This window comes from Hippocampus guttulatus, chromosome 19 (genome assembly GCF_054856545.1).
Source record: "Hippocampus guttulatus isolate MCC_2025c chromosome 19, RoL_Hgut_1.0, whole genome shotgun sequence".
NCBI classification, from domain to species: Eukaryota; Metazoa; Chordata; class Actinopteri; order Syngnathiformes; family Syngnathidae; genus Hippocampus; species Hippocampus guttulatus.
Genome location: NC_141279.1, coordinates 13,012,700 through 13,032,378, shown reverse-complemented (window position 1 = coordinate 13,032,378; position 19,679 = coordinate 13,012,700). Strand labels below are relative to the sequence as shown.

Below are 19,679 nucleotides of genomic sequence, written 5' to 3'. Positions count from 1 at the left end.
GAGCAATGCAAAGTTCATTTCATTCAATCAGAGTTGCTTAAAAATTGGCCATCATTGCCACTGAATGTCTAAGGCTTTTTGCTTTGTCTTTTTTTCAATTTCAGGGTGCGAGTTCGCTACCAGAAGAGACAGAAGCTCCAGTTTGAAACAAAGCTCGGAATGAACTCGCCATTCTGATCAGTGACTTTTGGGACTTAAAACCAGTTGTACTACTCCAAATCATGAAAAGCCAAAGAAGGGCACTGACCCCTTTTTAATAACGCGACTATCAGTTGAACGACATCTCTTTGTGGTCTTTTTTTCACTTTTGCTGAGGACCCGTGCAGCATAACAGGTTTGTCATTGGATTTGAATTGTTTTTAAAAACTTCAAGACACTGTCTTTTGTGGTGGACTTGAATATTCCAATGTGGTCCCTTTTTTCCGAGTCACTTGTTGTCCTGAGGAATTCTGAGACGACACAGGGCTATTATTGATTGCCCATCAGATTGTTAGATATCAGTTGATCATTCCCGGATGTCTTATAATCGGACACAAATTACAGTAGGCATGAAATGCAATGATTATTAAAGCTACGAGCAAACATGAACGTCATCTAAATCAGGGGTCGGAAGCTTTTTTTGAATCTGAGTGCTACTTCTACGGTACTGATTAATGTGATGGTCTACTGGTTTGATAACACACTTCTGAACTTCTTTATTCCTGTGGGCAAGTGGGGGATTTATTTTGGGGGGTTTCAAATCTAATGTAAAGAATGATAGAGTAGAGATTTTGATGCATCCTAAGTAAGTGCTGATTATTGTGTGATGCGGTCTGGAATGTGGTCGTACTTCAACTCTGTACTTATTGGGTCATGGGGAATTGATCCCAAGGCATTGGCCAGGTCCATCCAGACTAATGTCAGATTGCCTTTCCTCAACCGAGCTTCATGAATCAACTGAATCAGGACCGCCGGATGTCTAGGATCCCCCGATTTTGGAGATATCCGTTTCCAATCATGTATACAGTCATCCGATTTGCCAGCACTGAGAAAATGATTTTTACATTCACCGCTGAGTTTAGAGAGAGTTTGAAACTGACGTGTTTGCTGAGGCATCCTCTTTTTGCATTTGAACAAATGCTGTGTCCTATACTATGACTATCTAATCATGGTACTTTTGGTCTGTCACCACATGTAAAAAGTTCAACACATTCTCAAGGTCACCTTGTTGATCTCATTACCTCTAAAGGTGTTGACGTTTCATCTAAATCATTTCTGTGTTTTTTAAACGACAGATCTCAGGCAACCACTGTGTTTATTAAAAAATATATGTGTAAACGACAGCACAAGCAATTTGTGTTTACGAAAATCACGGCTGTGGCTCCAACTGTGAATGTGCGCAGTCTGTTGATGAACTTGTGGATAAATTCACCTGGAAAAGCTCAAATGTCCTGGATGCTGGTATTCCTATTGAAATCAAGACCGTTTCTTGTCGACCTAAAACACCTTTGAGGTCCACTACCAACATATTGACTTAAAATCAAAGTGCAGAAACGCGGAGCATGAGGAGAGAAAAACTAAACTCCAAGTTCGGTTTGACCTGTACAGACAATGTCGTTTTTATTTTAACAAAGCGTTTGTCAAAGCTAAACAATGCTTTTCTGAAATCACTATTAAGAACCGAAACGACACATGCACTCTATTTGCTGTGGTCGACAAGCTTACAAATCCCCCCAAAAAATACTGCCAGAACTCCTCTCAACAGGTAAATGCAATGAATTTGCCTGCTTCTTTTGTGAAAAAGCAGAATTCATCAGGTTAAACATCAACGTGAACCAGCAAAATTACAAAATGATGCAACACTAAAAATAACCCAGGAATAATGTCATTACCATGATAGAATTTGCTACAGAGGATCAAAAAACGTCAACAGATTTGGTTCAATAGTCTTGACATCACTGACGTGACTCAATACCATCTGATTTTTTTTTCAAAACGATTGTGAAATCTGTTCAAACCATATTGCAGCAAATAATTAACTGCTCTCTTCAGTCAGGCGAGTTTTCCTCAACCTCTGAAAGTACCTGCCGTCAAACCCCTTCTATAAAATTCTTTGTTGGCAAATTATATATACAGTGCTGTTCAAAATAATAGCAGTGCGATGTGACTAACCAGAATATCCCTGGTTTTCAGTATATTTTTTTTGTTACATGCCAGACAAGTTACCAGTAGGTGCAGTAGATTCTCAGAAAACAAACAAGACCCAGCATTCATAATATGCACGCTCCGAAGGCTGTGCAATTGGGCAAATAGTTCAAAGGGGTTTGTTAAAAAAAATAGCAGTGTCTGCTGTTGACTGTACAAACTCAAAACTATTTTGTATTTCCAAAAAAAAAGGTCGGATTCAGCAATCCTAATATTTAGTTGCATGACCACCGTTTTTTATAACTGCCTCACATCTGTGTGGCATAAAGTCAACCAACTTGTGTCACCTTTCAGTTGTTATTTCACTCCATGATTGCTTAGCAACATTCCACAATTCATTTACATTTCTTGGTTTTGCTTCACAAACAGCATTTTTGATATCACCCCACAAGTTCTCGATTGGATTGAGATCTGGGTATTGGGCTGGCCACTCCATAACAATTTTATTGGTTTGGAACCAAGACTTTGCTCGTCTACTGGTGCGTTTGGGATCATTGTCTTGTTGAAACACCCATTTCAAGGGCATGTCCTCTTCAGCATAAGGCAACATCACCTCTTCAAGTATCTTGACATACACAAACTGATCCGTGATCCCTGGTATGCGATAAAGGGGCCCAACACCAGAGTAGGAGAAACGTGCCCAGACCATGATACTTGCACCACCATGCTGCACTGTCTTCAATGTGTACTGAGGTTTGAATTCAGAGTTTGGGGGTCGTCTCACACACGGTCTGTGGCTCCCGGACCCAAAAAGGACCATTTTACTTTCATCGGTCCACAAAATGTTCCTCCGTTTTTCTTTAGGCCAGTTGACGTGTTCTTTGGCGAATTGTAATCTCTTCAGCACATGCCTTTTTTGTAACAGAGGGACTTTGCGTGGAATTCTTGAAAATAAATTTGCTTCACACAGACATCTTCTAATTGTCACAGCACTTACAGGTAACTGCAGACTGTGTTTGATCATCCTGGAGCTGATCATTGGCTGAGCCTTTGCCATTCTGGTTATTCTCCGGTCCATTTTAACCCTGGAGAACCCAAGACCCCTTTTCTTCTTTGAAAAATTATGAATTATACATTCAATGTCTGCTATATGTTCACTGAACACCAAAATATACTGTATGTTTTTTCAAATATTTAATGCTTTAAATGAGCTTTTAAGAAAATGGAAGACTTTTCGGCGCGCCTTATAGTGCGGAAAATACGGAAATACATTTTTTGTAAATCTGACAGGATGCTAAGGGTGCAGTGTGCCCTAAAACAAATGTATGTTCATAACACACGCACATTTTTTTTCTCCATTTCTCCCTACACCTCTCGCGATCGACTCGGGACCAGTCAGTGAGCTCCCGGTCGATCATGATCGACTGGTTGGGCACACCTGGTCTAAATGGTCCTCTCACGTAGTCCTGTGTCAGTGTGTTTCTTCCTTGTGCGTGCACCTCAGCCTCTCACCACAGATCTGACGAGCCCTTGCCTTGTTTCCGCAGCCTTGCCTATAGAGTTCTCACCTGCTCGGTGAGGTTTTTTAAAATTCATTTATTTCATAGTTTGTCTCTTTACTCACCAGCCCTCAAATACGTTTCCCCTTTTAATCTGAACCCTGCAACTGTGTCCTGTGTCCAAGCCTGGTACTGACACCCCCTCACATGATCTTTCCATCTTTCATCCTCTCAAACATGTTCTCCATTGTTTGTCCTCTCCCACATTTTTATTGTTCTTTCAATTGTCCTCGGATGCTATTTCGTTCATCCTCTTACTATTCCCTCCATCTGTCATTCACACGTATCATCTTTTCTCCTCACATGTTCAGGCCATGGTTGAGAATTATCTTCTCAATCTCAATCTTATCTTATCCTCCTACACATTCCCTATTTTAAGATAAGATATCCTTTATTTGTCCCACACTGGGGAAATTTACAGTCTACAGCAGCAAGATCGTGGGTAGAAAGAAGAAAAACTAAGTGTTTGCATTCACAAAATAAATGTTACAGTTTCAATGTATAGCGTTCAATTAAGTGCAATATAAATACAGATATAGATAAGGTTTTGTTGTCTCACATTTTCTCCATCTTTCAAGCGACTGTGCATTTTCTCCATCTTTTGCCCTCACACATTCTCTGACTTTCATCCGCTTGTTCATCCTTTCCCTATTTTGTCCTCTCACACCTCGACATAATTTATCCTCCCACATTTCTATTCCGTAAATTCTTCTCACACTTTCTCTCCATCCTTAGTCCTCTCGCACGTTCTCTCAATCTTTCCCCCCCTCGCTCATTCTCATCCTCTTTTGTCCTCAATTGTTCTCTCCATCTTTGCCTTGGTTTGCAGAGCTTCCCACGGTGTCTCTCTTCCAGAAGATGCCCCCCTCTCCCGTCACCTGCCACGCAACGGGTTTCTACCCCAGTGCGTCGGCCCTTTTTTGGAGGAAGGACAGCGACCACAGCCCACCACAGCCCACAGCCCACCGGAAAGTGGAAGTGACGGCCGGCGCGGAGGGCAAGTATGAATGTGTGTTCCAGCTTGCCGGCGTCGAGGAAGACGTCGTCACCAAGCTGGACAGAAGAATCATCCTGAGCAACGCGCGTATCCAAGGTGATGACACGCGTTGACTTCATTTGTGAAAAGCCATTGACGTGTTTCTCTTCATCACACGCTCTTTGTTGCCATGTGAAGAAGAAGTCAGAAAGATGATGGCCATTGCTTTCACGTCGGTGATCCTCGCTCTGGTGGTGGTGGTGGTGGTTGCCGGGTTCCATCACCAGATAAGGTGAGTGACACAAATGCTTAGTCGCTCAGGAGGAGCCAAAGGGAAGATTTGCCTTGCGCCTTTTTGACAAAAAGTGAATGTAACATTGTTTGTCTTTCCTTTCAGCCATACACCCTCGATCGTATAAGTAAAGCATTTTCTGTTTCCTTGGAGCCACATTCAACAAGGCAGTTCTACGAAGGTCTGAATTAGAGCTCTGTTCCCAAAGTGTGAATGGGGATCATCCAAAACGACAACAAATTGTTGTCATGTATCATTTAAAGAAGAAAAACAGCACTCAACAGTACTGTCATTTTAAAAACACGCAGTAATGACATGAAGCAAGATTATTTTTTTTAATTCAACAGGTTTTATTTTCCTCACTGCATCACTGGCCTTGGCCACCGGAGGGCAGTATAATAGTCATTGAGACATCCGAATTGCTTTCTCACTGACACCGTGCTCGCTCGCGCTCGTATTTTTAGTCTGCGCTCACTGGTAAAGCAAAAAAATAAGTCGGTTAAACAATGACTTATATCTTGAAAAATTCTGAGGTCAGGTCACCCATATGAGGTGGTACCTTACTGTGTAATACAGTGACTACCTGAAATTAATTTTAAAGGCAAAAGAGCGTGAGGATTTCTTTTACATCTTTGCAAGATCCATTCAGCTGAGAGTACCTTGCTTGAGCAAATATACTTCCTTCATGCGTGTGACTGCCCCCCCCCCCAACAATTTCACATCGTGTTTTGCTCCCTCAGCCATTGCCGTATTACGGAGCCCCTAAGGGGACATGGAAGGAAAAAAAAAAACTTTGCGAGATCTCGCAAATTAATGCGAGATCTCGCAAAGTCTTCCAAGGTATTGCGAGATCTCGCAAAGTCTTCCAAAGTATTGCGAGATCTCGCAATACTTTATTTATTTTTAATGCTTTGACGTGCTTCCGGGTCATCGTACGTGCTTCCGGGTCATCGTACGTGTAACCGAAAACAACAATTATGGAGCGTGTTCAGCCGTTCGTGAGTTTAATAGAATTTTACTTTGAAATTGGCTTGAAATACAAAGACATTAAATCTGTTCTTGATGTTAAGTATGGTTTCCAAATAAGCGAAACACATTTGAAGCGAGTGCTGAACCAAAGAGGACTATTTCGTCGGAAAACGTTCAATGACTTGGGAGTCCTGGTTGACTTCATTCGCAACCGATTGCAGCATTCCGGACAACTACACGGTTACAGGTGGATGTACACTAAGTGCAGAGAATATGGACTTCTTGTCAGGAAAGAGGACGTTCGTCTGGTCCTGAAAGAGTTGGATCCGAGAGACTACTTCTCCAAAGGGCCAAATTTTATATGGCACACGGACTCCTATGACAAACTGAAACCATTTGGAATTTGTATCAATGGGGCTATTGATGCTTTTTCAAGGAAAATAATGTGGCTCAATGCCTACACAAGTAGTGACCCGAAGTTGATTGGAGGTTACTACATCGACGTTGTGCACCGTTTGGGGGGGTTGTCCTCGAATCGTTCGAGCTGATCTTGGGACTGAAAATGGTCACGTTAAAGGCCTCCAAAGATTGAGAGACAAAATAAGATCGAGGAAAAAAGGTGTACTGGGTGGATCTCCAAGTGTGCTCCAAAACCATGATGAGAGAATGGCAAGACTTAAAAATGTTTCTGCTGAAAAGACTCACAATTTTGAGATTGATGTATGTAAGAATTTGTCAATGTGAATAAAATTTGTTCCAAATCATTCTTAACAGTTTTTTTTAAACACAAGAAACCACCTGCTGACGAAAGTGAGGAGTGACAATTACGTAGTCATCATTTACAGGCAGGTGAAAATTCAATTGGGATGATGTACAATTATGCAGGAATACTCTTCAGCATCCACGTTGGTTAAGTATTTGTGGATAAAGTCAGCAACCAAGAAAGAATGTTTATTTACACCAATAATGCTTTGACAAACAAACATTTTATATTGTAGATCAAATATGTTGTCCTTATACAGGAAGAAAAACAACAGATAAAAAATGCTTATAATTATGATGGCTATATATTATTCGTCGTCAAAAGTGTTTCAATTATCCATTGAAAGTGAAGTGATAAAAGAAATGACAATCGTCAAATTCAGGCTTCAATAAATGTTACTTCTCACACCAGTTGAGGAGCCATAATATAGTTTGGCCCAAACACCAAGCAAAACCTAGATGGCTGTAATTTATATTTACATTTGAATATAAAATAATAGAATATAAATACCATTCTAATATGATTGGTGTTCGAAAGGAAAACTACTTTCACCAACAGTTACATGTCTCTGACCCCTGAAAACATAATCCTTCTAATTTACGTAGGACAGAAGTGAACTAATCTCTTTTCGTCAATGGACGCTACAGCTTCGTGTTTGCTTTCAAAACTTAGCTTGTAGCCGACGTGTGCACATTTTCAGCATGACGTCTCTGATCCACTGGTGAAAGGACACTTTGATCCTCTCCTCTTTCATCTAGAACTGCTTCAGACAACAAAGTGGATGCAGAAAATTGGTGAAGATTGCACGACTGTCTGTGTCCTATGTGTTGTGTTATTTTGACTTCAAAATGGCGCCGCGAGAGTGGCTGCCTTTCCAGCAGCTCCTATATTTTGTTGTTCTACTTCTTCCTTTCATAACTTTGCTGCTGTGTGCTGGGAATTTCTCCATTGCGAGACTAATAAAGGTTTTCTTATCTTAAAGAGTAGCGGTGAGGGCCTCTCTGAGGTGCAAATACAAGTTCACAGCCTGAAATGGATCTTTTGGTGGCATTAGATCGGACTGGGCACACAATGCAAATACATCCGGATCACAAGGCATGGTCAAACGAAAGACACTGGCTTTTGCACAGTTGAACTTGTTCATTGTCAACTGGGGAGAGGAAGTCCCTTGTTCCATAAAGTTCAGGTAACGTATACATCACGTTGGGCCGACCACTGGGGACATTCATGTTCTTTGAGGGCCTGATGAGATGGCTGTTCCAAACTAGGGCCGTGTCATCCAACTCATCCTGTTGAAAATAATATACAGACAGATTAAATAAGAGTTGCACAGCCATATCAGCTTTTATGAGCAAGAAATTTTAGCATGAAGCTGCTTTTTTTGTCTCACTCCCCCCCCTCTCATGTGTGCCACAGCTCACCACTCCCCACTTTTCCTTCACCCTGTGACAACGCACCATGATCTTCTTTCCTTCTTTCGCGTTCCTGTCCACTTTCCCATCAACTCACTCTCACATACAAAAATACACATTTAATTAATGAGTCTATCAGAATGTATGAACTCACCTGAATAAGTCCCAAGCAACAAAATTGTAGGATGTTTTTGTCCAGAAATCCACCATCAAAGAAGCCATTGTCTCTGAGGTCTGTGAAGAGGGATAAAACTTTTTCAAAGTAAAATTCTATTCAACTCACGAACGGTTGAACACGCTCCATAATTGTTGTTTTTGGTTACACGTACGATGACCCTGAAGCACGTCAACGAGCATTAAAAATAAATAAATTAAGATTGCGAGATCTTGCAATACTTTGGAATACTTTGCGAGATCTCACATTCTTTGCGAGATCTCGCAATACTTTGGAATACTTTGCGAGATCTCGCATTACTTTGCGAGATCTCGCAATACTTTGAAATACTTTATGAGATCTCGCAAAGTTTTTTTTTTTGCTTCCATGTCCCCTTAGGGGCCCCGTAAGATCCAGTGGGAGACGCTTGTGGTTCTCGTGTGAAAATGTACGCAAGGAACATAACAAAGTACGCGGAGGAACTCTGTGGCCCAAAAGAGGAAAACAAACGTCGTCGTCAACTCTTGGAAGTTCTTTGTCAGCAGCCACGTACGCAGAACAGGTTTGTTAACTTCTTACTCACTCGCTTAGTACAGAACTGCGCTGTTGAAAATAATATTGCACTGTTTATATTAAAGAGAATCCCACTGCATGTCATGGGCACGGGAATGAGGATTCATGTAAAGATGGGCAGATTATGGAACGTCAACAAATGGATGACAATGTACCTTCAACCATTAATATTAAAAAAAAAAACTATTAACGCTTAACTTTTAAGTTAAAGGAAAGGGGGAGTAAATTGAAATTTACGTCAGAAAATAAGAGCAGAGGAGCAATCCAACATTTTAGCAGCATGGTGCACAAGTGGTTAGCATGTCTGCCTCACAATTCTTGTGCTTTGAATTGTGATTTGAATTGCAGCTGCTAAGGCTTCCTCCGACATTCCAAAACCATCCATACAAAACGACTATAGGACAGAAAAGACCCGACAAATATGAAGCAATATATTTCGTATTCAGAATCGTTTTATTTGTTTGAAATCGTTATAACATTTTATTATCAGCATGACGTCTTTGATCCATTGGTGAAAGGACACTTTCATGCCCTCCTCTTTCATCTACAACTGCTTCAAACAACAAAGTGTATGCAGAAAAGTGGTTCAGATTGCATGACTGTCTGTGTTGTATGTGTTGTGTTGTATTATTTTGTCATTTTATGTTAACTGTTCTGTTGTTGGCGGCACGGGTACCCACAACGGCCCCTCGCTCTCCTGGGGTTGAGAGAAAAGAAATGTCATCATCAATTTCATATTGCACATCAAGCACATTTGGCAATAAAGTTGACCTAACTTGATATGCCGTAATCTCAAAATTATTTTATCTCAAAATTAAAGTATTCAAGTTCCATTACTTTGATATCCTGGTACGGGGATTACGTTACAAAATACATTTTATCAGAGGGAACCAGTAACTGTTTCTTAATACATTTTTAATGCAACACAGCATAATATGTTTTTGTTGTTTATTGTGGCCACCTGCTTTTGAACAAAGAATCTTTCACTGAAGATTCTCTGTGAAACCAGATCAAAACCACCATGACTGATAAGAGACCAAAAGACTGCTAAAAACACCACCACAATGTTCAGATCATACAATAATTTTGGTGCAATATTAATCCTGAAAATTTCATGTACCTGCGTTGTAAATATATGATACGTAAATACGTTATGTACAGGCATACATAATACCATAATTTAGAAAATGTTTGTACCCCGGTTCAAAACTATATTTCACTGTAGAATCCCTGGATATTTTGTCTTGTATTTCTGAATACAGGATCAGTGCTTCAATGTGTACGAGGAACTCAAGGCCAAGTGAAAGTTTCAGGTGATCAATCGTGTTTATTGTTGTGGCATTAATTTTTTTTTCCATGGGTGTTTGCCTCCTTGTGTCTTTCAGACATCAGCGAAGATGTTTGTCCTGAGCGTCTGTATGCAGAGCCCTCTCACATGAAAGAGGAAGAGGAAAACAAAGAGGTCTCCCACTTCAAAGAAGAAGAAGAGGAGGTGCCGGCCCCTGACATTAAAAGACGGGAGGAGCCAGAGCACCCTTGCACGAAAGATGGTGACAGCACATCATCAAACATTGACAATGATAATGAGAATGATGATGTGGATGAAGAGTCTGATGGTGATCTGACATGTCACACTGACAACAAACCCTGGAACTGTTCTCGGTGTGGGAAGACATTTACTTGTAGGACGACTTTGAAAAGACATATGAGAACACACACTGGTGACAAACCATTCACCTGTTCAGACTGGGGCCGGAAATTCTCTCGTAAAGGAACCTTAATGAGTCACACAAGAATCCATACTGGGGAGAAATCTTTTTCCTGTTCAGATTGTGGCCAAATATTCTCTCGGAAGGAAATCTTCAAAATACACACAAAAACACACTGTTTTGCCTGCTTAGTTTGTGGCCAAAGATTCTCTAAAAAGGGAAGCTTAAAGCGTCACACAAGGACACATACTGGTGAGAAACCCTTTGCCTGTTCAGATTGTGGGCAATTATTCTCTCAAGAGGGAAATTTGATAACTCACACCAGAACCCACACTGGTGAGAAACATTTTTTCTACTCAGTTTGTGGCCAACGTTTCTCTCAGAAGGGAAGCTTAAAACGTCACACAAGTACACACACTGGTGAGAAACCTTTTAATATTGCTAAAGTGCAAGCTCTCCCCTTTTGGATGATATATTAGGGCCACTAATGTTCCGAGGGCAATTGAAGAACAACTTCACACAATTTGAGGCTCAAACAAAAACAAAAAAACGATGCAGTAGCTAAATTTCTGTTTCAGATTTTAATTTAAAAAAAAAAAGTATACTCTTTCAAAAACAAAAAAAAATCCCACTTCCAAGTTTCCACTGTCAATCTGGTTCCACTTCCGAAAAGCAACCTGTTGCATTCTGTCACACATTAGTTGCTTCCTTAACAGGAACTGCATGTGATCTGTTTTGAACCTTACATGTAAATTATATCATCACATTGTTTGCATGATCACATTGAGAACATATTTCATCTTGTTATATCCATTCCCAATGCCATGCTTGTCCCGCCCCCGAAGAAAATCTTGTAGCCTGGAGCAGCCTTCTTGCAACAACACATGCTGTGACAGAAAGGTGCAACCACATTGGCCACGCCCACCCACCTCTGGCCTCATTCTGTTCTTTGACTGATGACATCACATTGGCTCCGTTGTACTCAAAAGATAGACCGCATTGAACTTGATGTGACCAGGTGGCCGTAAGTAATGCCTTTACAATGGGCACAGGGTCCGATATTCACGGTGGCCTAATGGCCCTGGCCCAGTGTGGCACTGTGGCGGGCCACCACGAACGTTGCCAATGCTATAAATTCAATTTTTTAGTTCAAATATTTCGCAACAAATGATTTTGTAGACATTCCGTTGTGTGATAGTGACCCACATCTGAATAAATCATCAATAAACCAAGATAACTTCGACTAATTCAGTGGTTCTGTTTCATCTCCCTCACTGCTCTGCTCTCTGTGTCATTATTTTTTGACAACACAAGTGTTTTGTTTTGTTTTTGGAGGGGGGGCTGCTGATGCGTTCACATTCCATCCATCCATCCATCCATCCATCCATTTTCCACCGCTTATCCACCGCGGGTCGCAGGGGAAGCAGCTTTAGGAGGGAAGCCCAGACTTCCCTCTCCCCAGCCACTTCTTCGAGCTCTTCCTGGCGGATCCCGAGGCGTTCCCAGGCCAGCTGGGTGACATAGTCTCTCCAGCGTGTCCTGGGTCGTCCCCGGGGTCTCCTGCCAGCGGGACATGCCCGGAACACCTCACCAGGGAGGTGTCCAGAAGGCATCCGAATCAGATGCCCGAGCCACCTCATCTGGCTCCTCTCGATGTGGAGGAGAAGCGGCTCTACTCTGAGCCCCTCTCGGATGACCAAGCTTCTCACCTTATCTTTAAGGGAGATCCCGGACACCCTGCGGGGAAAACTCATTTCGGCCGCTTGTATCCGGGATCTCGTTCTTTCGGTCACGACCCATAGCTCGTGACCATAGATGAGGGTTGAGATGTAGATCGACCGGTAAATTGAGAGCCCTTTGGCTCAGCTCCTTCTTTACCACGACAGACCGATACAACGTCTGCATCACAGCAGACGCTGCACCGATCCGCCTGTCGATCTCTCGCTCCCCCCTGCCCTCACTCGTGAACAAGACCCCAAGATACTTAAACTCATACACTTGGGGCAAGATCTCCTCCCTGACCCGGAGAGGACAATCCACCCTTTTCCGACTGAGGACCATGGTTTCAGATTTGGAGGTGCTGATCTTCATCCCAACCACTTCACACTCGGCTGTGAAACGCTCCAGTGAGAGTTGGAGAGCCCTGCTTGAAGGAGCCAACAGTACCACATCATCTGCAAAAAGCAGAGATGCAATACTGAGGCCACCAAAACGGACCCCCTCAACGCTTCGGTTGTGCCTAGAAATTCTGTCCATAAAGGTTATGAACAGAATCGGTGACAAAAGGCAGCCTTGGCGGAGTCCTACCCTCACTGGAAACGATTCCGACTTACTGCCGGCAATGCGAACCGAACTCTGACATCAGTGGTATAGTGACCGAAGAGCCCGTATCGGGGGTTCGGTACCCCATACCCACGAAGCACCCCCCACAGAAATCCCCGAGGGACACGGTCAAATGTCTTCTCCAAGTCCACAAAACACATGTAGACTGGTTGGGCGAATTCCCACATACCCTCGAGGACCCTGCTCAGGGTGTAGAGCTGGTCCACTGCTCCACGGCCGGGACGAAAACCACACTGCTCCTCCTCAATATAAGGTTCGACTTCCTGACGGACCGTCCTCTCCAACAACCCTGAATAGACCTTACCAGGGAGGCTGAGGAGTGTGATCTCTCTGTAGTTGGAACACACCCCCTTTTTAAAAAGAGGGACCACCACCTCGGTCTGCCAATCCAGAGGCACTCTCCCCGCTGACCACGCGATGTTGCAGAGGCGTGTCAGCCAGGACAGCCCCACAACATCCAGAGCCTTGAGGAACTCCGGGCGGATCTCATCCACCCCTGGGGCCTTGCCACCGAGGAGCTTCTTAACCACATCGGTGACTTCAACCACAGAGATAGGAGAGCCCGCCTCCAAGGAAGACGTGCTGGTGGAGTTGAGGGGGTCTTCGAAGTACTCCGCCCACCGGCTCACAACATCACGAGTCGAGGTCAACAGCGCCCCATCCCCACTGTACACAGTGTTAGTGGTGCACTGTTTCCCCCTCCTGAGACGTCGGATGGTGGACCAGAATTTCCTCGAAGCCGTCCGGAAGTCGGCTTCCATGGCCTCACCGAACTCCTCCCACGCCCGAGTTTTTGCCTCTGCGATCACCGAAGCTGCATTCCGCTTGGCCAGTTGATACCCGTAAGCTGCCTCTGGGGTTCCACAGGCCATAAAGGCCCGACAGGACTCCTTCTTCAGCTTGACGGCATCCCTTACTGCTGGTGTCCACCAGCGAGTACGGGGGTTGCCGCCACGACAGGCACCAACCACCTTACGGCCACAATTCAGATTGGCCGCCTCAACAATAGAGGCATGGAACATGGCCCACTCAATGTCCCCCGCCTCCCCAGGAACACGGGAAAAGCTCTGTCGGAGGTGGGAGTTGAAACTCCTTCTGACAGGGGATTCCGCCAGACGCTCCCTACAAACCCTCACAATACGTTTGGGTCTGCCAGGTTGGACCGACATCTTCCCCCACCATCGGAGCCTACTCACCACCAGGTGGTGATCAGTTGACAGCTCCGCCCCTCTCTTCACCCAAGTGTCCAAAACATGCGTCCGCAAATCCGATGATACAACCACAAAGTCAATCATCGAACTGTCATTGCCCACGCGAGCATTGAAGTCCCCCAGCAGAACAAGGGAGTCCCCAGCAGGAGTACTCTCCAGCACACCCTCCAAGGACTCCAAAACGGGTGGGTACCCTGAACTGCTGTTGGGTGCGTATGCAACAAACAACAGTCAGGACCCGTCCCCCCACCCGAAGGCGGACGGAGGCAACTAGGGAGGCGTCTACGGGTGTGAACCCCAATGTGCAGGCACTGAGCCGGGGGGCAATGAGTATGCCCACACCTGCTCTGCGCCTCTCACTGTGGGCAACTCCAGAGTGGAATAGAGTCCAACCCCTCTCGAGAGAACTGGTACCAGAACCCAGGCTGTGTGTGGAGGTAAGTCCGACTATATCCAGTCGGAACTTTTCTACCTCGCACACCAGCTCAAGCTCCTTCCCTGCAAGAGAGGTGACATTCCATGTCCCTAGAGCTAGCTTCTGCAGCCGAGGATCGGACTGCCAGGGTCCCCACTTTTAGCTGCCGCCCAGCTCACACTGCACCCGACCCCTTTGGCCCCTCCCATGGGTGGTGAGCCCATGAGAAGGGGGACCCATGATGCCTCTTTGGGCTGAGCCCGGCCGGGCCCCATGGGTGCTCGCCAATGAGCCCCACCCCAAGGCCTGGCTCCAGAGGGGGGCCCCGGTGACCCACGTCCGGGCAAGGGAAACTGGGTTCCATTTATTTTGTTCGTCATAAGGGTTTTTTGTGAGCTGTGCTATGTCTGGTCCCTGGTCACCAATGACCACTATTTCCAGACTATTTTTGATACCGCGGTGGTGGGAGCTGTTGCATTTGTGGGTGAAACTCCCACCTCTGTATTCATGATCATTCAATCACAAATCACTGTGACGTTTGAGGAAAAAATATATATATTTAAAGTGTGCATGTTATTAAAATGGAGCATGATTTTCAATTGAGAGAATGAACGGAACGGAATCAGGTCACAAAGCAATTTCTGCCAACACAGTAGGATTTTCAAAGCAAAAGACCACATTGTGATTTTGAGGGAAACTTTTCATTGCCTGTTTGTGTACCAGAAGAAGCCTGCTTTTCCCCTCCACCACTGGCCCCCCCACCACTGGCCGCTTCTCGGCCAGTATTCTCAAAAAGAAGACGCAGACAAGACAAAAGATGACATTTAGACAAGACACAAGAAACACAGTGACGCTGGACTGTAGCTATGTCACATCGGTGAGCAACGACTACATCTGGTACAAACAAGAAGACAACGCACTACCTGAATTCCTCCTGAGCCGATTTAAGATCGGTCAAGGCAAGACGGCAGAAAAGTATGCTGACAGGTATCGCTGCAGCATGGACGCCAGTGCTCGGCAAGCTCCTCTGCGTATCGAGCGCATAAAGCCTAGAGACTCGTGAGTCTCCTACTGCGCTTTGCAGCCCATGCTGACACATCCACTAGCGTGCCTGCACAAAAACTGTTGCAACCACCGCATCTCGTCACATACATCGGGGGCGTGGCCTCACAGGAAGAGATGGGTCACACTGTTGCAGAGCTGGAACTCAGCCTGACAACAGGCTGTGTTCGTACTCAAAATTATATTGTCTTGTCCCGTTGTGGGCCAGCGGGCCTAAAAATGTACTTTGTAACTCACAGATTTTTCAATTTTTCTTGCCGCTCACTCTGTCATGAGTCTCAGATGTGCTCCTTTGCTAATCTGATTTGAGACTCCATATGGATTCCTTCTTCAATGTCCTCTCCTTCTTTCTGATCTGAAGTTAGGTCTGTCCAAAATGGGACAAATTTGTGTTGAGAATACTCCTTGAAAATTCGGGAAGAGGTCACGTTTCATTTAACAAATGAAGCACTGGGATTTTTACTGTAAATGCTTGGATGAATGGATGGACGGAAGGATGTGAAGGAGAATGCAATTGGCCTGTTTATAGATTTCAGAAAAGCTTTTGATGTCATGTCTTTTAACTACCATAATAAGAGAAATATGTGATCAGGCAGATAGGGTTGAATTGGGTAAAAAGCTTCAGTGAAAATAGCAGTTTGTACAATCCATTGTATTCAAATGAACACGTGCAGATATTGCATGTGGGGTACCGCAAGCGTCAATTTTAAGCCCGGAATTATTCATCACATATGTGACTTTTTTTTCCTGATGAGGAAGAAGAGGGAGAGGTAATTTTAAACAACCTGGCTTTTGTGCGAAATCGGAATACTGGTATACTGTACAAACGTTTTTGGACTGAAAATGTGGAATAATTTATCAAAGGTCATTAAAGAAAGTAAAGTTCAAAAATGACCTTTTTGAAAAGGATAGCTTTTTGTCAGATCTGAATTTCTTGGTTCTGTAAAAGACAAAGTTAATACCGGAGTACCTGGAGAAAACCCACGCAGGCACATGGAGAACACGGAGAGACTAGTTTGCGTGCTGGCCTCACAGTGCAGAGGTGCAAGGTTCGATTCCGGCTCCAGCCTTCCTGTGTGGATATTGCATGTTCTCTCTGTGCCTGCGTGGATTCTTTCCGGGTACAGTTTCCTCCCACATTCCAAAAACATGCATGGCAGGTTAATGGAACACTCTAAATTGTCCCGAGGTGTGAGTGTGAGCGCGGATGTCTGTACGTCTTTGTGTACCTTGCTGTTCAGGGTGTCCCCCACCTACTACCCAAAGACAGCTGGGATAGACCCCAGCATGCACCGCGACCCTTGTGAGGATAGGCGGATTAGAAAATGGATGGATGGATATCCAATAGGCGTCACAAACAACCTTCATTCAACATGTTAGACAAAAGATCAGCAAGGGAACCTGCTGTGAATGAACGTGCGAGTGCGTCATTTGCCACTGTTCCTTGAATCGTTCACTTGAAACAGACATGAAAACTTGGAATCAGTATTTTAGGCATTATATCAGAATGACATTAGGGGAACTCCAGTTATTTGAGCCTTTGAAGGAGGTGGTGTGACCTGTTTTACCGGAACCGAAATGCTGTCATCTGTGACACAGGTGCCAAGGTGACCACTTCCTGTGCAAAGAGCAGCAAAAGTAAAGACAGTGCAACAGATGCACGCACACATTGCAAAGTAGTAGACCTTTGCTTCTTTGCTCTTAAACAAACGCTCATACATCCATTGTGATGCACACACATATGAACTTGCATGTATCATGCATTTTGGTGGGTGCGAACATGACAATACAAAAACAACTTTCTTTTTGACGTCCCCTTTCACCATTGTAAACAGAAATGAATCACCTTTATTCGTTTTCTATTACCGTATTTTCACGACCATTCGACGCACCGTATGGTTGGGCGCAGTCTCATTAATGGGTGCTATTTCTGTATTTTACACATAGACAAAACACACTGTATTATTGGGCGCAATTTTAAAGTGGTAAAACATACGCCAGCTTAAACATACGGCATGCATGCGCGCACGCTAAAAACACATTAGCTTGTAGCATACGGTAGCATGCCAAGACATACAGATACAAGCTAAAAACACGTTTTTAAAAAGGCAACGGAAAACTGAGTTCCGTTGTATTTTATTTAGCCATCGTACAATGTACTCACATTTTTCGATCAATCATCACCCAGAAATCCATCAAAGTCCTCATCCTCTGTATCAGAATTCAACAATGCAAGTACCGGCAATCCATCAAAAACGCTGTGTTCCCTCTCGTTGTCAGTCACTCTCATTGCCATGTGGCTCCACAGAAATGATGCCGGCTTTGCCAAAAACTCGAACAACAGTGCAAGCAGACACGTTCGTCCAAGCAGCCACAATCCATTCGCAAATTGTGGCGTAACTCGTGGCCTCTCACTCTTTGTAAAGTTGTGTTTGCCATCGATCATTCATTGTTCCCATGCCATTCGCAACTTTACTTTGAACGCCCGGTTGATGCCGATGTCCAGCGGTTGGAGTTCATTTGCTTGACTTGGTTTTTCACCGCTGCTGTGAGATGGGCACGCATGCCAAAAGCATAACCGATGGCTTGAAGTTTGAACTGAGCTTCGTAGGCGTGTCTCTTTGTAGAATTTATTTTCGGGGGTTCTTAGAAACCAAAACCGAAGTTGTTTTGCAACAATGCACATAGCCACACTCTATACAGGTGTTGGTACCTGCTTGTAGCGTCCCTTTAGCGTCCACTTACACGCCCACCCTTCACTCATTGGCGGACTTCTTCCCCGCATGCCTGTCACTCACGTCTGCCTTTTCTCTCTCTTTCTCTCCATATATGTATATACACACGCCCACCCTTCACTGATTGGCCGACTTCTTTGCCGCATGCCTGTCCACAGTCACTTCCGCCTTTTCTCTATATAAACAGCGTGTCGGCTGTCAGTCAGGTTTTGGAACTCAGCGCATAGACAAGACGCTCCGCATCATAAGGCGTCCTGTCCATTTTGGAGAAAATTTTAGACTTTTAATGGCGCCTTATAGTCGTGAAAATACGGTCGTTTTATTTCAAAGTATTTCGTAGCATGGTGGCCCCTGTCTCAACACCACTACAGTAATTAACCAACCAAACTTGTTTATGCTGTCAGATTTTTCAAATTGATTTAATGATCGATTTGGTCGCTCATTGACATGAATACGGCATGCAAGTTCAAACACAAACAAACAAATCCATCCAAACTAATTGCGGCTGTTACTCCTCCATTTAGGTATTTGAAAACAGGAAGGTGGTGAGAATGGCGCGCTGGCTACTCTGATGCGCTGAACCACAGGCCCAGTGTCATGAAACAGTTGATGGCGAGCGTCTTCGCGAAGATGAGGCGGAGGGTGAGGACGATGAGGGACAGGAGGTTCACCTTCTCGTCTACCGGTGACATGCACATTGAACTCAGCCCGACAGACTGCGCCTCTCGCATGTTCGATACTAACCTGGCACCAATGCGTCCTGGCACCGCCCTGGTCCACTTTCACCTGTGGCGACCAAACAGGAAGCAGACAAGAGGCAGTGACTCCATTAAGATGACTAGAACCTCACCCTCCCTTCCTCACCTTCCTTGCACGTGTAGTCATGTGCGGCTGTTATCAGTGCCACCTGGTGGTAGAGCGAGCCGTCCGATATTCGCACGGCGCGAGACTCCTCAAACATGTGCCCTTTTCCCGCCCTCTCCGTGCCGTTGTGTCGGCTGAAGCCGGTGGCGAGACACGCCATCAGGTCGCTGGCCTCAAGTTTGTAGAAGGATGGCTCAAAGTCCTCCCCGAGCAACACCAAATAGGACTCACCATAGCCGCATGTAATGCAGAGCAGGCTTGGTGTGTGGGAATCTCCCGTGGAGATAAATCCGTATCTAAAGTAGGACTCCTGATACTGCCTTTTTAAATGTAGCCTTATTTTTCTTGGAAGTCGAAGGGTTCTCTTCTGTCTTCTGGCTGGGCTTTTTTCCCTTCCCTAAAGAACTTTCCAAAGACGTTTGTATTTTTACTCATTTTGCTAGCTCTTGGGTTTCATTTCAGCGGTAACCGATCACGTGACCGAGAAGCGCCGCCTTCACCTGAGTCAAGAGTGGCAT

The 19,679-nt window shown here is 44.6% G+C and overlaps 3 protein-coding genes across 11 annotated transcripts in view; 2 read left to right on the top strand and 1 right to left on the bottom strand.

Moving 5' to 3' along the window:
- tmem94 (transmembrane protein 94) overlaps positions 1-1,426 on the top strand; it is a 112,346-nt gene extending 110,920 nt beyond the window's left edge. For all 6 annotated transcript variants that reach the window (XM_086137767.1, XM_086137765.1, XM_086137763.1 and 3 more), the window contains one exon: positions 105-1,426. In XM_086137767.1, coding sequence (XP_085993893.1) covers positions 105-177 — 73 coding nt within the window. In that variant the 3' untranslated portion in view covers positions 178-1,426. The remainder of the gene's footprint in view (positions 1-104) is intronic.
- Positions 204-11,778, top strand: LOC147190375 (uncharacterized). Of its 4 annotated transcripts, XR_015103887.1 has the most exons (7): positions 225-334; positions 3,672-3,699; positions 4,513-4,776; positions 4,858-4,951; positions 5,057-5,132; positions 8,649-8,811; positions 10,208-11,778. XR_015103887.1 is itself a non-coding variant. In XM_086137777.1 (5 exons), exons 3-5 carry the CDS (start codon positions 4,542-4,544, stop codon positions 5,076-5,078), a joined length of 348 nt encoding a protein of 115 aa, XP_085993903.1. In that variant the 5' UTR covers positions 225-334; positions 3,672-3,699; positions 4,513-4,541; the 3' UTR covers positions 5,079-5,753. The 4 variants fall into 4 exon arrangements, 3 of the variants coding, with proteins under 3 accessions (XP_085993902.1, XP_085993903.1, XP_085993901.1); XM_086137777.1 differs by lacking the exons at positions 8,649-8,811; positions 10,208-11,778 and having other exon boundaries at positions 4,861-4,951; positions 5,057-5,753; XM_086137775.1 differs by lacking the exons at positions 8,649-8,811; positions 10,208-11,778 and having other exon boundaries at positions 5,057-5,746.
- LOC147190374 (uncharacterized) lies at positions 7,915-19,679 on the bottom strand. Its single transcript, XM_086099283.1, has 5 exons — positions 19,662-19,679; positions 19,162-19,558; positions 17,727-19,057; positions 8,250-8,329; positions 7,915-7,972 (listed from the first exon to the last, which is right to left on the bottom strand). The coding sequence occupies exons 1-3, from the start codon at positions 19,677-19,679 to the stop codon at positions 18,861-18,863; spliced, it is 612 nt and encodes a 203-aa protein (XP_085955409.1). The 3' UTR covers positions 7,915-7,972; positions 8,250-8,329; positions 17,727-18,860.